Source organism: Babylonia areolata, chromosome 33, assembly GCF_041734735.1.
Source record: "Babylonia areolata isolate BAREFJ2019XMU chromosome 33, ASM4173473v1, whole genome shotgun sequence".
Classification (NCBI taxonomy): domain Eukaryota; kingdom Metazoa; phylum Mollusca; class Gastropoda; order Neogastropoda; family Buccinidae; genus Babylonia; species Babylonia areolata.
The window spans coordinates 356554-370000 of record NC_134908.1 but is presented as its reverse complement, the minus strand read 5'-3'; the positions used below and the strand labels follow the sequence as shown (position 1 = coordinate 370000).

Below are 13447 nucleotides of genomic sequence, written 5' to 3'. Positions count from 1 at the left end.
GAGTCCCGTTCCCACGTTTTGCACGTGTGTCCGGCCATCGTTGTGTTCTGAGTGCCTGTGTACGTCCTCCCAAACACGTCATAGAGGCAGTCTTTCACTGGAAAGAACGTTTTGTATCGATGTTAGAAGCAGTCTTTCACTAGAAAGAACGTTTTGTAACGATGTTAGAAGCAATCTTTCACTGGAAAGAACGTTTTGTATCCATGTTAGAAGCAGTCTTTCACTAGAAAGGACGTTTTGTAACAATGTCAGAAGCAGTCTTTTTCTGAAAAGAACGTTTTATAACGATGTTAGAATCAGTCTTTTACTGGAAAGGACGTCTTATGATGATGTTAGAAGCAGTTTTTGTTACGATGTTAGAAGTCTGTTACTGAAAAGAACGTTTTGTAACAATGTTAGAAGTCTGTTACTGAAAAGGACGTTTTGTAACGATGTTAGAAGTCTGTTACTGAAAAGGACGTTTTATAACGATGTTAGAAGTCTGTTACTGAAAAGAACGTTTTATAACGATGTTAGAAGTCTGTTACTGAAAAGGACGTTTTGTTACGATGTTAGAAGTCTGTTACTGAAAAGAACGTTTTGTAACAATGTTAAAAGCAGTCTTTTCCTGGAAAGAACGTTTTATAACAATGTTAGCAACAGTCTTTTACTAGAAAAAAACAACTTTTTTTTAACAATGTCAGAGAACTTACGAAAGAGGCAGTGTGGTCCGTATCTGTCATCTTCACACCCTGCTTCACATTTCCCTGTCTTCACGTCGCACCCTGCTTCACATTTCCCTGTCTTCACGTCGCACCCTGCTTCACATTTCCCTGTCTTCACGTCACATCCTGGATTGCTTCCCGACTCGCATCTACATTCCAGATTGCACTTCCAGCCAAATCTGCCCCGAGGACACTCTGAAAAACATTGATAGTACACTGCAGTGACACTGGTGTCTGAAAAACATTGATAGTACACTGCAGTGACACTGGTGTCTGAAAAACATTGATAGTACATTGCAGTGACACTGGTGTCTCTGAAAAACATTGATAGTACATTGCAGTGACACTGGTGTCTGAAAAACATTGATAGTACACTGCAGTGACACTGGTGTCTGAAAAACATTGATAGTACACTGCAGTGACACTGGTGTCTCTGAAAAACATTGATAGTACATTGCAGTGACACTGGTGTCTCTGAAAAACATTGATAGTACATTGCAGTGACACTGGTGTCTGAAAAACATTGATAGTACATTGCAGTGACACTGGTGTCTCTGAAAAACATTGATAGTACATTGCAGTGACACTGGTGTCTGAAAAACATTGATAGTACATTGCAGTGACACTGGTGTCTGAAAAACATTGATAGTACATTGCAGTGACACTGGTGTCTCTGAAAAACATTGATAGTACATTGCAGTGACACTGGTGTCTTTGAAAAACATTGATAGTACATTGCAGTGACACTGGTGTCTCTGAAAAACATTGATAGTACACTGCAGTGACACTGGTGTCTCTGAAAAACATTGATAGTACACTGCAGTGACACTGGTGTCTCTGAAAAACATTGATAGTACATTGCAGTGACACTGGTGTCTCTGAAAAACATTGATAGTACACTGCAGTGACACTGGTGTCTCTGAAAAACATTGATAGTACATTGCAGTGACACTGGTGTCTGAAAAACATTGATAGTACATTGCAGTGACACTGGTGTCTGAAAAACATTGATAGTACACTGCAGTGACACTGGTGTCTTTGAAAAACATTGATAGTACATTGCAGTGACACTGGTGTCTGAAAAACATTGATAGTACATTGCAGTGACACTGGTGTCTTTGTGTTTGATGGTTTAAACTGAAAAAATGTTGATATAAAATACAATCACAATGATGTCTTTGTTTATGATGGTTTGTACTGAAAAATATTAATGTCACATTATAATGACAGTGATTTCTTCATGATGGTTTAAACAGAAAAATATTGATATAAAATACAATCACAATGATGTCTGAAAAATATTGATATAGAATACAATCACAATGTCTTTGTTTATGTATGATGGTTTGTACTGAAAAAATACTTTTGTCACATTATGACAGTGATGTTTCCATGATTGTTTAAACAGAAAAAAAACGTTGATATTACATTATAATGACACTGACGTCTTCAAGATGGTTTTATTGAAAATTGAAACTGAGAAATACAGATGTTACATTATAATGACAGTGATGTCTTTATGATGGTTTAAACTGAAAAAAATATTTGTATCAAATATAATGATACCGAAGTCTTCATGGTGGTTTAAACAGAGAAACATTGATAGTACATTATAATGACACTGATGTCTTCAAGATGAAAACTGAAACAGAAAAATATAGTTTGTTACATTATAATGACACTGATGCTTTTATTATGGTATCAACTGAAAAATATAGATATTACGTTATAATGAAACAAATGTCATTATGATGGTATAAACTGAAGAATATAGATATTACATCATAACAACACTGACGTTTCACACACACACACACACACACACACACACACACACACACACACACACACACACATCTCTTCCCACATCCCTTCTCCACCCACTCCCTCCTCCTGATCCCCCACCCCTCCCCCCACCCAGCCCTAGATATACCCGGGGTGGAGGGGGTGACGAGACAGTCTGTGGTGCTCCGCACGGAGCTCTCAAAATGGCCGACAGGACATGACGTCAGACACAGCAGCGACTCGGGACCCCCACCGCAGGAACAGCAACCCTGCGCATTTCCGGCAGGCTGCAGACACGTCATTTGCCAGCCCTGCAAAGTCAGTGGAGAAGATGACATTGTGATTATGGACTGGTATTAAAGGTTGAAAGGTAATTAAAACACCGCCAGCCAAGTTAGACTGCAACACTCACTGGCACGAGAAATACATAAAAGATGGCTTCTAAGAATAGCTGGGGGTTCCCAAGTGACGCGTTCGAAATGAATGGCCTACAGCTGGGATTACCCGATGACGCTTTACGAAATATAGTCTATAGCTCGGGATTCCCCTGTACATATTCTCCTCTGTGTGTGTGTGTGTGTGTGTGTGTGTGTGTGTGTGTGTGTGTGTGTGTGTTTTAACCTCTACCCAGGTTACATGGTTCACATGATATTGTATGATATATATGCATATCTTTTCTTTCTTTACATGAGGAGATTGCGCCATATAAACGCAGAATAGTGGTAGCAGTAGTCGTAAAAGGAGTAGTAGTTTCTCATACAGTGATGTCTGAAGCCTTGAGAGAGAAAGAAAAAAACCAGTCACATGCATTAATCATGAACGACCAAAGCTGCGTACAAATGCTCAGAATTAACAAATTAAAATAATTTTCTTTTGATGCGATGGAATGAAAGAGATACAGACATACGATCCACTTTATCGGTTCGGACAGAAACACACACTTCCCGTTGTTTTATATATACATATATATATAGAGAGAGAGAGGGGGGGAGGGGGGAGCGAGAGAGAGGGAGACAGAGAGGGGGAGAGAGAGAGGGGGGGAGAGAAAGGGAGAGAGCGAGAGGGGGGGAAGAGAGAGGGAGGGAGAGGGAGAGAGAGAGAGAGATGAAACTGACGCTACATGTGTGTAAATATGTGTTTAAATATACACTATATAATATTATATATAATGTATACCTTTAGTTTCGTTTCGTTTCGTTGCGTTTCGTTTCGTTTCGTTTATTCTATTCTACTCTATTCTGTTTTTGAGCAAGCGGGTAATGTTGTCGACAAATGATGGTGCATGGGAGACAACAATTAACACTGGTTGGTGCTAGTCGGCATTTACTTCCCTTTGTCTCTCACTCCCTTCCCCCGCCAACCCTACCCCACTCCCCACCCCACAATGTGTGTGTGTGTGTGTGTGTGTGTGTGTGGGTGTGTTTTGTGGTGACTGAATACGACACAATTCAGGTCACAGTTCAGGTCACACGCTTGGCAGTCGACGAGACAGCGCCGGTGTCACGGCCTCAAACCACCACCACCCTTAGATTTCACCCCGGCGCCATTCTCCGCTAGGAAACCACCGGCTTCCTGTTTTGGCAAGTCCAGGTCCAGTCTGCATGATTCACCAACTAGCGCCTGAACGCCCTTGGTGGGTACAGACATGCGGAAGATTAAAACAGGCACGTTAAAGATCCCAGCGCAATCTGTGTCAGCGTTCGGTGGTCACTGCATAATGGAAACAAGAACATACCCGGTATGCACCCACCCCTCCCGAAAACGTAATATGGATGCCAGCATGACGGACTGGGCCGGTAAAAACGGTCATGCACGGAAACGTGTACTGGTGTGTTAGACTGAATGTGGGATCCAGAGGCAGCCAAAAAGGAAGAAGCAGAAGACCCAAGCCACTGAAAACCCCAGGTGTCCGTTCTGGGTCAGCCTTCATGACGTCACCACACCTCACTGAAAACCCCAGGTGTCCGTTGTGGGTCAGCCTTCATGACGTCACCACACCTCACTGAAAACCCCAGGTGTCCGTTGTGGGTCAGCCTTCATGACGTCACCACACCCCACTGAAAACCCCAGGTGTCCGTTGTAGGTCAGCCTTCATGACGTCACCACACCCCACTGAAAACCCCAGGTGTCCGTTGTGGGTCAGCCTTCATGACGTCACCACACCCCACTGAAAACCCCAGGTGTCCGTTGTGGGTCAGCCTTCATGACGTCACCACACCCCACTGAAAACTCCAGGTGTCCGTTGTGGGTCAGCCTTCATGACGTCACCACACAACACTGAAAACCCCAGGTGTCCGTTGTGGGTCAGCCTTCATGACGTCACCACACCTCACTGAAAACCCCAGGTGTCCGTTGTGGGTCAGCCTTCATGACGTCGCCACACCACACTGAAAACCCCAGGTGTCCGTTGTGGGTCAGCCTTCATGACGTCACCACACCCCACTGAAAACCCCAGGTGTCCGTTGTGGGTCAGCCTTCATGACGTCACCACACCCCACTGAAAACCCCAGGTGTCCGTTGTGGGTCAGCCTTCATGACGTCACCACACCCCACTGAAAACCCCAGGTGTCCGTTGTGGGTCAGCCTTCATGACGTCACCACACCCCACTGAAAACCCCAGGTGTCCGTTGTGGGTCACCCTTCATGACGTCACCACACCCCACTGAAAACCCCAGGTGTCCGTTGTGGGTCAGCCTTCATGACGTCACCACACCCCACTGATAACCCCAGGTGTCCGTTGTGGGTCAGCCTTCATGACGTCACCACACCCCACTGATAACCCCAGGTGTCCGTTGTGGGTCAGCCTTCATGACGTCACCACACCCCACTGAAAACCCCAGGTGTCCGTTGTGGGTCAGCCTTCATGACGTCACCACACCCCACTGAAAACCCCAAGTGTCCGTTGTGGGTCAGCCTTCATGACGTCACCACACCCCACTGAAAACCCCAAGTGTCCGTTGTGGGTCAGCCTTCATGACGTCACCACACCCCACTGAAAACCCCAGGTGTCCGTTGTGGGTCAGCCTTCATGACGTCACCACACCCCACTGAAAACCCCAGGTGTCCGTTGTGGGTCAGCCTTCATGACGTCACCACACCCCACTGAAAACCCCAGGTGTCCGTTGTGGGTCAGCCTTCATGACGTCACCACACCCCACTGAAAACCCCAGGTGTCCGTTGTGGGTCAGCCTTCATGACGTCACCACACCCCACTGAAAACCCCAGGTGTCCGTTGTGGGTCAGCCTTCATGACGTCACCACACCCCACTGAAAACCCCAGGTGTCCGTTGTGGGTCAGCCTTCATGACGTCACCACACCTCACTGATAACCCCAGGTGTCCGTTGTGGGTCAGCCTTCATGACGTCACCACACCCCACTGAAAACCCCAGGTGTCCGTTGTGGGTCAGCCTTCATGACGTCACCACACCCCACTGAAAACCCCAGGTGTCCGTTGTGGGTCAGCCTTCATGACGTCACCACACCCCACTGAAAACCCCAGGTGTCCGTTGTGGGTCAGCCTTCATGACGTCACCACACCCCACTGAAAACCCCAGGTGTCCGTTGTGGGTCAGCCTTCATGACGTCACCACACCCCACTGATAACCCCAGGTGTCCGTTGTGGGTCAGCCTTCATGACGTCACCACACCCCACTGAAAACCCCAGGTGTCCGTTGTGGGTCAGCCTTCATGACGTCACCACACCCCACTGAAAACCCCAGGTGTCCGTTGTGGGTCAGCCTTCATGACGTCACCACACCCCACTGATAACCCCAGGTGTCCGTTGTGGGTCAGCCTTCATGACGTCACCACACCCCACTGAAAACCCCAGGTGTCCGTTGTGGGTCAGCCTTCATGACGTCACCACACCCCACTGAAAACCCCAGGTGTCCGTTGTGGGTCAGCCTTCATGACGTCACCACACCCCACTGAAAACCCCAGGTGTCCGTTGTGGGTCAGCCTTCATGACGTCACCACACCCCACTGAAAACCCCAGGTGTCCGTTGTGGGTCAGCCTTCATGACGTCACCACACCCCACTGAAAACCCCAGGTGTCCGTTGTGGGTCAGCCTTCATGACGTCACCACACCCCACTGATAACCCCAGGTGTCCGTTGTGGGTCAGCCTTCATGACGTCACCACACCCCACTGAAAACCCCAGGTGTCCGTTGTGGGTCAGCCTTCATGACGTCACCACACCCCACTGAAAACCCCAGGTGTCCGTTGTGGGTCAGCCTTCATGACGTCACCACACCCCACTGATAACCCCAGGTGTCCGTTGTGGGTCAGCCTTCATGACGTCACCACACCACACTGAAAACCCCAGGTGTCCGTTGTGGGTCAGCCTCATGACGTCACCACACCCCACTGAAAACCCCAGGTATCCGTTGTGGGTCAGCCTTCATGACGTCACCACCCCCCACTGAAAACCCCAGGTGTCCGTTGTGGGTCAGCCTTCATGACGTCACCACACCCCACTGAAAACCCCAGGTGTCCGTTGTGGGTCAGCCTTCATGACGTCACCACACCCCCACTGAAAACCCCAGGTGTCCGTTGTGGGTCAGCCTTCATGACGTCACCACACCCCACTGAAAACCCCAGGTGTCCGTTGTGGGTCAGCCTTCATGACGTCACCACACCCCACTGAAAACCCCAGGTGTCCGTTGTGGGTCAGCCTTCATGACGTCACCACACCCCACTGAAAACCCCAGGTGTCCGTTGTGGGTCAGCCTTCATGACGTCACCACACCCCACTGATAACCCCAGGTGTCCGTTGTGGGTCAGCCTTCATGACGTCACCACACCCCACTGAAAACCCCAGGTGTCCGTTGTGGGTCAGCCTTCATGACGTCACCACACCCCACTGAAAACCCCAGGTGTCCGTTGTGGGTCAGCCTTCATGACGTCACCACACCCCACTGATAACCCCAGGTGTCCGTTGTGGGTCAGCCTTCATGACGTCACCACACCACACTGAAAACCCCAGGTGTCCGTTGTGGGTCAGCCTCATGACGTCACCACACCCCACTGAAAACCCCAGGTGTCCGTTGTGGGTCAGCCTTCATGACGTCACCACACCCCACTGAAAACCCCAGGTGTCCGTTGTGGGTCACCCTTCATGACGTCACCACACCCCACTGAAAACCCCAGGTGTCCGTTGTGGGTCAGCCTTCATGACGTCACCACACCCCACTGATAACCCCAGGTGTCCGTTGTGGGTCAGCCTTCATGACGTCACCACACCACACTGAAAACCCCAGGTGTCCGTTGTGGGTCAGCCTCATGACGTCACCACACCCCACTGAAAACCCCAGGTGTCCGTTGTGGGTCAGCCTTCATGACGTCACCACACCCCACTGAAAACCCCAGGTGTCCGTTGTGGGTCAGCCTTCATGACGTCACCACACCCCACTGAAAACCCCAGGTGTCCGTTGTGGGTCAGCCTTCATGACGTCACCACACCTCACTGAAAACCCCAGGTGTCCGTTGTGGGTCAGCCTTCATGACGTCACCACACCCCACTGAAAACCCCAGGTGTCCGTTGTGGGTCAGCCTTCATGACGTCACTACTTACCCCGTCACTTCTCCTTTCTAACTTCACAGGAAAGGTGGGGGACTTCTGCTTGCATCGCCTGTTTTGGGGCCAATTTAACGCCGGGGGTGTGGGGGTGGGGGGTGTCATTCTATGCCCGGTGCAGAGACCCCCACCCCCCACTCTCCACCACCATGTCATTGCAGGGCGGGTGGAGGTAAAATCCGTGTCAAGGGGGCAGGTCAGTTCCCACTTGTACAAGTTTTCCCCGAGAAGGTCATTCCGTCATTCTAGGGGAGTTCTCTCTCTCTCTCTCTCTCACACACACACACACACACACACACACACACACACACACACACACACACACACACACACACGCACGCACTTTTCTAAAGGTTATCAGAACAAACCCAGCGCACGCCCATCCATGACCCTTAATTTGATATCCCCGGAAATCGCTGTTTCGCTGAATGACGTTGTTCACTGACACGCCAAGATAAAGACTTCACACACACACACACACACACACACACACACACACACACACACAGAGAGAGAGAGAGAGAGACAGACAGACAGACAGACAGACAGACAGACAGACAGACAGACAGAGACAGAGACACAGAGAGAGACAGACAGACAGAGAGAGACACGCACACAGACACATACACAGAGAGATAGAGACAGACAGAGAGAGACAGAGAAACGGAGACAGAGAGAGACGCAGAGAGAGAGAGAGAGAGAGAGAGAGAGAGAGAGAGAGAGAGAGAGAGAGAGAGAGCTCACCAGGACCATTCCTGGACGCAGAACGGACATCAGAGTCATCAGCACCAGTAGTCCCCCTTCCTGCATTGTCCCCCTTGTCTCCATGGTGACTCCTCTTCAGTCAGGGGCCACAACTGTCCAGCACAAAACAAATGGAAAAACAAAACCACGACCACGACACCAACGACTATAACAACAGCCACACAGTACACCACCACCACTTGTCAGAGCAGTGGTAGCAGCAGTAGTAGTGGTAACAGCAGCAGTAGTGGTGGTAACAGCAGCAGTAGTAGTGGTAACAGCAGCAGTAGTGGTGGTAACAGCAGCAGTAGTAGTGGTAACAGCAGCAGTGGTAGTGGTAACAGCAGCAGTAAAGGTGGTAACAGCAGTAGCAGTAGCAGTGGCAGGAGGAGGAGAAGGAGGAAGAACAGGAAAAGTAGGAGAGGGGAGGAAGGAGGGGGAGTAGGAAAAGTAGGAGAGGGGAGGAAGGAGGGGGAGTAGGAAGAGTAGGAGGGTGAGGAGGGGGAGTAGGAGAGTAGGAAGGGGAAGAGGGGTGTGAGAAGGAAAGGATCTGTCCAACCTTATCCTACCCTATCCAACCTTATTTTGCCCTGTCAAACCTTATCCTACCTTATCCAACCTTATCCTACCCTATCCAACCTTATCCTACCCTACCTAATCTTATCCTACCTTATCCAACCTTATCCTACCCTATCCAACCTTATCCTACCCTACCTAATCTTATCCTACCTTATCCAACCTTATCCTACCCTATCCAACCTTATCCTACCCTACCCAATCTTATCCTACCCTATCCAACCTTATCCTACCCTACCTAATCTTATCCTACCTTATCCAACCTTATCCTACCCTATCCAACCTTACTCTACCCTACCCAATCTTCTCCTACCCTATCCAACCTTATCCTACCTTATCCAACCTTATCCTACCTTATCCAATCTTATCCTACCTTATCCAACCTTATCCTACCTTATCCAATCTTATCCTACCCTACCCAACCTTATCCTACCAACCGTTTTCTACCCTACCCCATCCCACCTACCCTGTCCAGCATCACTCTCTTCCTCTCTGACCTAATCCCGTATAATGGGTTTCTTCTCCAGAATTTTACCAGATGACAACTCTCGTTGCCATGGGTTCTTTCTCTGTGCGCCAAGTGCGTGCTGCACACGGGACCTCGGTTCATCGTCTCTTCCGAATGACTTGACTCTTGGTTGGATTTTCCAGTCCAGCTGGGGGAAAGGGCAATCCTATGCACAGCGGACTGGCCGGAAAAGGAAAAACACGGGTGAAAACGTAATTAAAACGTAATTAAAGCAGGTATCTGTCATCGATAATGTTTCCGACCCACTTCCGACTGTGGAACGTGTTTTGGATGATAACATTATGGTGGAACATTGTGTCATTAACACCTAACGCTTAATGCCCAGACAATAGCATTTAAACTTTCCTTCCTTTGGCCGCGTGGCTTTAGGTCTTCACATTTAAACGTTCCCGTCTCACACCTTGTGGCTTTGAGTCTAACGTAACACAGAGTGTAGAGAGTCTAGCGTTACACAGAGTGTGCGTTGAGACTGTGAATGTGTCATTCCTCAGAACGGTGTTGTTGGTTTGGGTGACAACATGTGTGTGTGCCACGGTGCGTGCGTGTGGGGCGTGGGGTGGGGTGGGCGGGGCTATGAATATATTCCTTCTTTACGCTGCGTGGGTCTGGGTCTAACGAGAGCAACAAGGTGTGTTGAGACTGTCGTTCCACAGAGGTGTTTGGTGGTTTGGGTGACAAGTGGAACAGTGTGTTTTAGGGTGGGTGGGGGTGGGGGGTAGTGTGTGTGTGTGTGTGTGTGTGTGTGTGTGTGAGTGCCAGTGTGTGTGCAGTGTGTGTATGTGTCAGAGTGTGTGTGTGTGTGTGTGTGTGTGTGTGTGTGTGTGTGTGTTTGTGTGTGTGTGTTCTTGTTTCTGCTATCCGCCAAAATTAAGATCAAGGTCATGTTTGAGAAGGAAAAAAAAAAAAGACAGGATAGGGACACATGAAGGGAACCTAGCAAACCGGAAGGCGTACACAAATGACGACAATTCATTTGGCAAGATCACACCGTTAAGAGTTCACAGTTCAGTTCACAGAGCAGTACAGTTCAAGTCGTGTCGTGACCACATGACAATCAAACTTACCTTCCACTTCACGATCACCTCCACCACCGACATCAGTGATAACCTACCTTGTAATGTGTAGTTTAAATGCCATGACAAGACATGTACTGTGCTGTGGAATATCTCTGCCATATGATAACCTGCTTTGTAATGTGTAGTTCAAATGCCATGACATGACACATTGTGCTGTGCTGTGGAAGATCTCTGCCACATGATATCTTACCTGGTAATTCGTCGTTCCAGTTTGCCTCCTGACTTCTCTCTCCTTGAAATGAACATTCGCTCCACTGGCGGAAACCCAGCACTGTCTGACAGGTTTTTTTTTCAGCAGGAACACAGGTTACTGGCTTCACCCCTTCGTCAGGAAAAGAAACGTTCTGGGAAAATCCACTTTGGACAGGAACTGACAGAATACATATCTCTAAACTGATACCACAAAACGGTGCACTTTTGTCACAGGCCAGGAGTTAGTATCAGCATAGTCATAGACCATGAGTTATTACATTGTCATTGTCAATACTGTCATGGGCCCGAAATTATACATTGTCAGCCATCGTCAGCACTGTCACAGGGCAGTAGTACACTGTCACCTTGTTGAAGCGGGTTTCGCTTGTGCATTATGTGTACCTCCCCCTGTCCCACTTACAACCCGGCTGGAAAGACGGAGGTATTTTGTGTGTAGGGTGACTGGCGTTAAAGGTCACACTGGTTGTGTGTGTGTGTGTGTGTGTGTCTTGCCCAGAAACACTGATGACCTCGTGAAAAATGTGTGTGTGTGTGTGTGTGTGTGTGTGTGTGTGTGTGTTACTGCGACAGGTTAGGAAACAGAAAACGAGGAAGTGAAACAGCGATAGTATGTAGGTACACTCTTTTGTTTTTCCACCTCGTCTGACCCTGGGTAGGGGTGGCCGTAGCCCCACGGGTGGAGAGATAGGGTGGACCGGCTGACCGTCGGCAGTCCGGCACTGACTCCACGACTCAGTGCGCCACAATTCTCTTGCCCATAGCATGAATGTGTTCTGGGTTCGAATCTTTGGAACTCGGTAGACTACTGGAATGTCTCTGAGAGAGAGAGAGAGAGAGAGAGAGAGAGAGAGAGAGAGAGAGAGAGAGAGAGAGAGAGAGAGAGAGAGCAAACCAACGAACCAACCAACGAATCTTTTTTATGCGGGAAGTGGAATAAGCATGCATGTGCTTACATCTAGCCCTCAGGGCAAAGAAATACGAAATCAAAATATTCACAATATGACACTGAAAAAGTTATAGAAATACATATGACATTCCGCCAAATACACTCAAATACACAGCAAACATTTACAGATATTTAGTCATGATACATGCATTCATGACACTAATGTATATAAATACAGTAAATGAGAAAGAGAGAGAGAGAGAGAGAGAGAGAGAGAGACAGAGAGAGAGAGAGAGACAGAGACAGAGAGAGACACAGAGACAGAGACAGAGAGAGAGTACTGCCAGTGGAACAAAGGGAGAGACGTAACCCGTTCAAAGTTTCGTGATCAGTATATCAAATTATCTCCCTGTCACCCCTCTCTCTCCCCCTCTGTCTCTCTGTCTTTGTCATCATTCTTTCTCCCTCTCTCTGTCTCTCTGTCTTTATCATCATTCTCTCTCCCTCTCTCTGTCTTTGTCATCATTCTCTCTCCCTCTCTGTCTCTCTGTCTGTCATCATTCTCTCTCCCTCTCTCTGTCTTTGTCATCATTCTCTCTCCCTCTCTCTGTCTCTCTGTCTTTGTCTATCATTCTCTCTCCCTCTCTCCCTCTCTCTGTCTTTGTCATCATTCTCTCTCCCTCTCTCTGTCTCTCTGTCTTTATCATCATTCTCTCTCCCTCTCTCTGTCTTTGTCATCATTCTCTCTCCCTCTCTGTCTCTCTGTCTTTGTCATCATTCTCTCTCCCTCTCTCTGTCTGTCTGTCTTTGTCTATCATTCTCTCTCCCTCTCTCTGTCTCTCTGTCTTTGTCTATCATTCTCTCTCCCTCTCTCTGTCTCTCTGTCTTTGTCATCATTCTCTCTCCCTCTCTCTGTCTCTCTGTCTTTGTCATCATTCTCTCTCCCTCTCTCTGTCTCTCTGTCTTTGTCATCATTCTCTCTCCCTCTCTCTGTCTCTCTGTCTTTGTCATCATTCTCTCTCCCTCTCTCTGTCTGTCTGTCTGTCTGTCTCTCTTTGTCTATCATTCTCTCTCCCTCTCTCTGTCTCTCTGTCTTTGTCATCATTCTCTCTCCCTCTCTCTGTCTCTGTCTTTGTCATCATTCTCTCTCCTCTCTCTCTCTGTCTTTGTCATCATTCTCTCTCCCTCTCTCTGTCTCTGTCTTTGTCATCATTCTCTCTCCCTCTCTCTGTCTCTCTGTCTTTGTCATCATTCTCTCTCCCTCTCTCTGTCTCTCTGTCTTTGTCATCATTCTCTCTCTCTCTCTCTCTCTCTGTCTTTGTCATCATTCTCTCTCCCTCTCCTCTCTCTCTGTCTTT

General features: G+C 48.3%; 1 protein-coding gene across 7 annotated transcripts in view; it reads right to left on the bottom strand.

The window, feature by feature from the left end:
- The window catches only part of LOC143277047 (uncharacterized), a 22364-nt gene extending 10774 nt beyond the window's left edge, over positions 1 to 11590 (bottom strand). For 4 of the 7 annotated variants that reach the window (XR_013053668.1, XR_013053667.1, XR_013053669.1 and 1 more), the window contains exons 1-5: positions 11181 to 11588; positions 8810 to 8922; positions 2638 to 2800; positions 693 to 899; positions 1 to 97 (exon numbers count right to left, since the gene is read on the bottom strand). The exon at positions 1 to 97 is cut by the window's left edge and continues 194 nt beyond it. Coding sequence is in view for 4 of the 7 variants with exons in the window: in XM_076581775.1 (XP_076437890.1) it covers positions 1 to 97; positions 693 to 899; positions 2638 to 2800; positions 8810 to 8893 (551 nt within the window). In the remaining 3 variants the exon portion in view is untranslated. Of the gene's footprint in view, positions 98 to 692; positions 900 to 2637; positions 2801 to 8809; positions 8923 to 11025; positions 11058 to 11180 lie in introns of those variants that run through there. The other 3 variants (XM_076581778.1, XM_076581777.1, XM_076581776.1) reach the window with 3 other exon arrangements.
- Positions 11591 to 13447: the final 1857 nt, after the last annotated feature.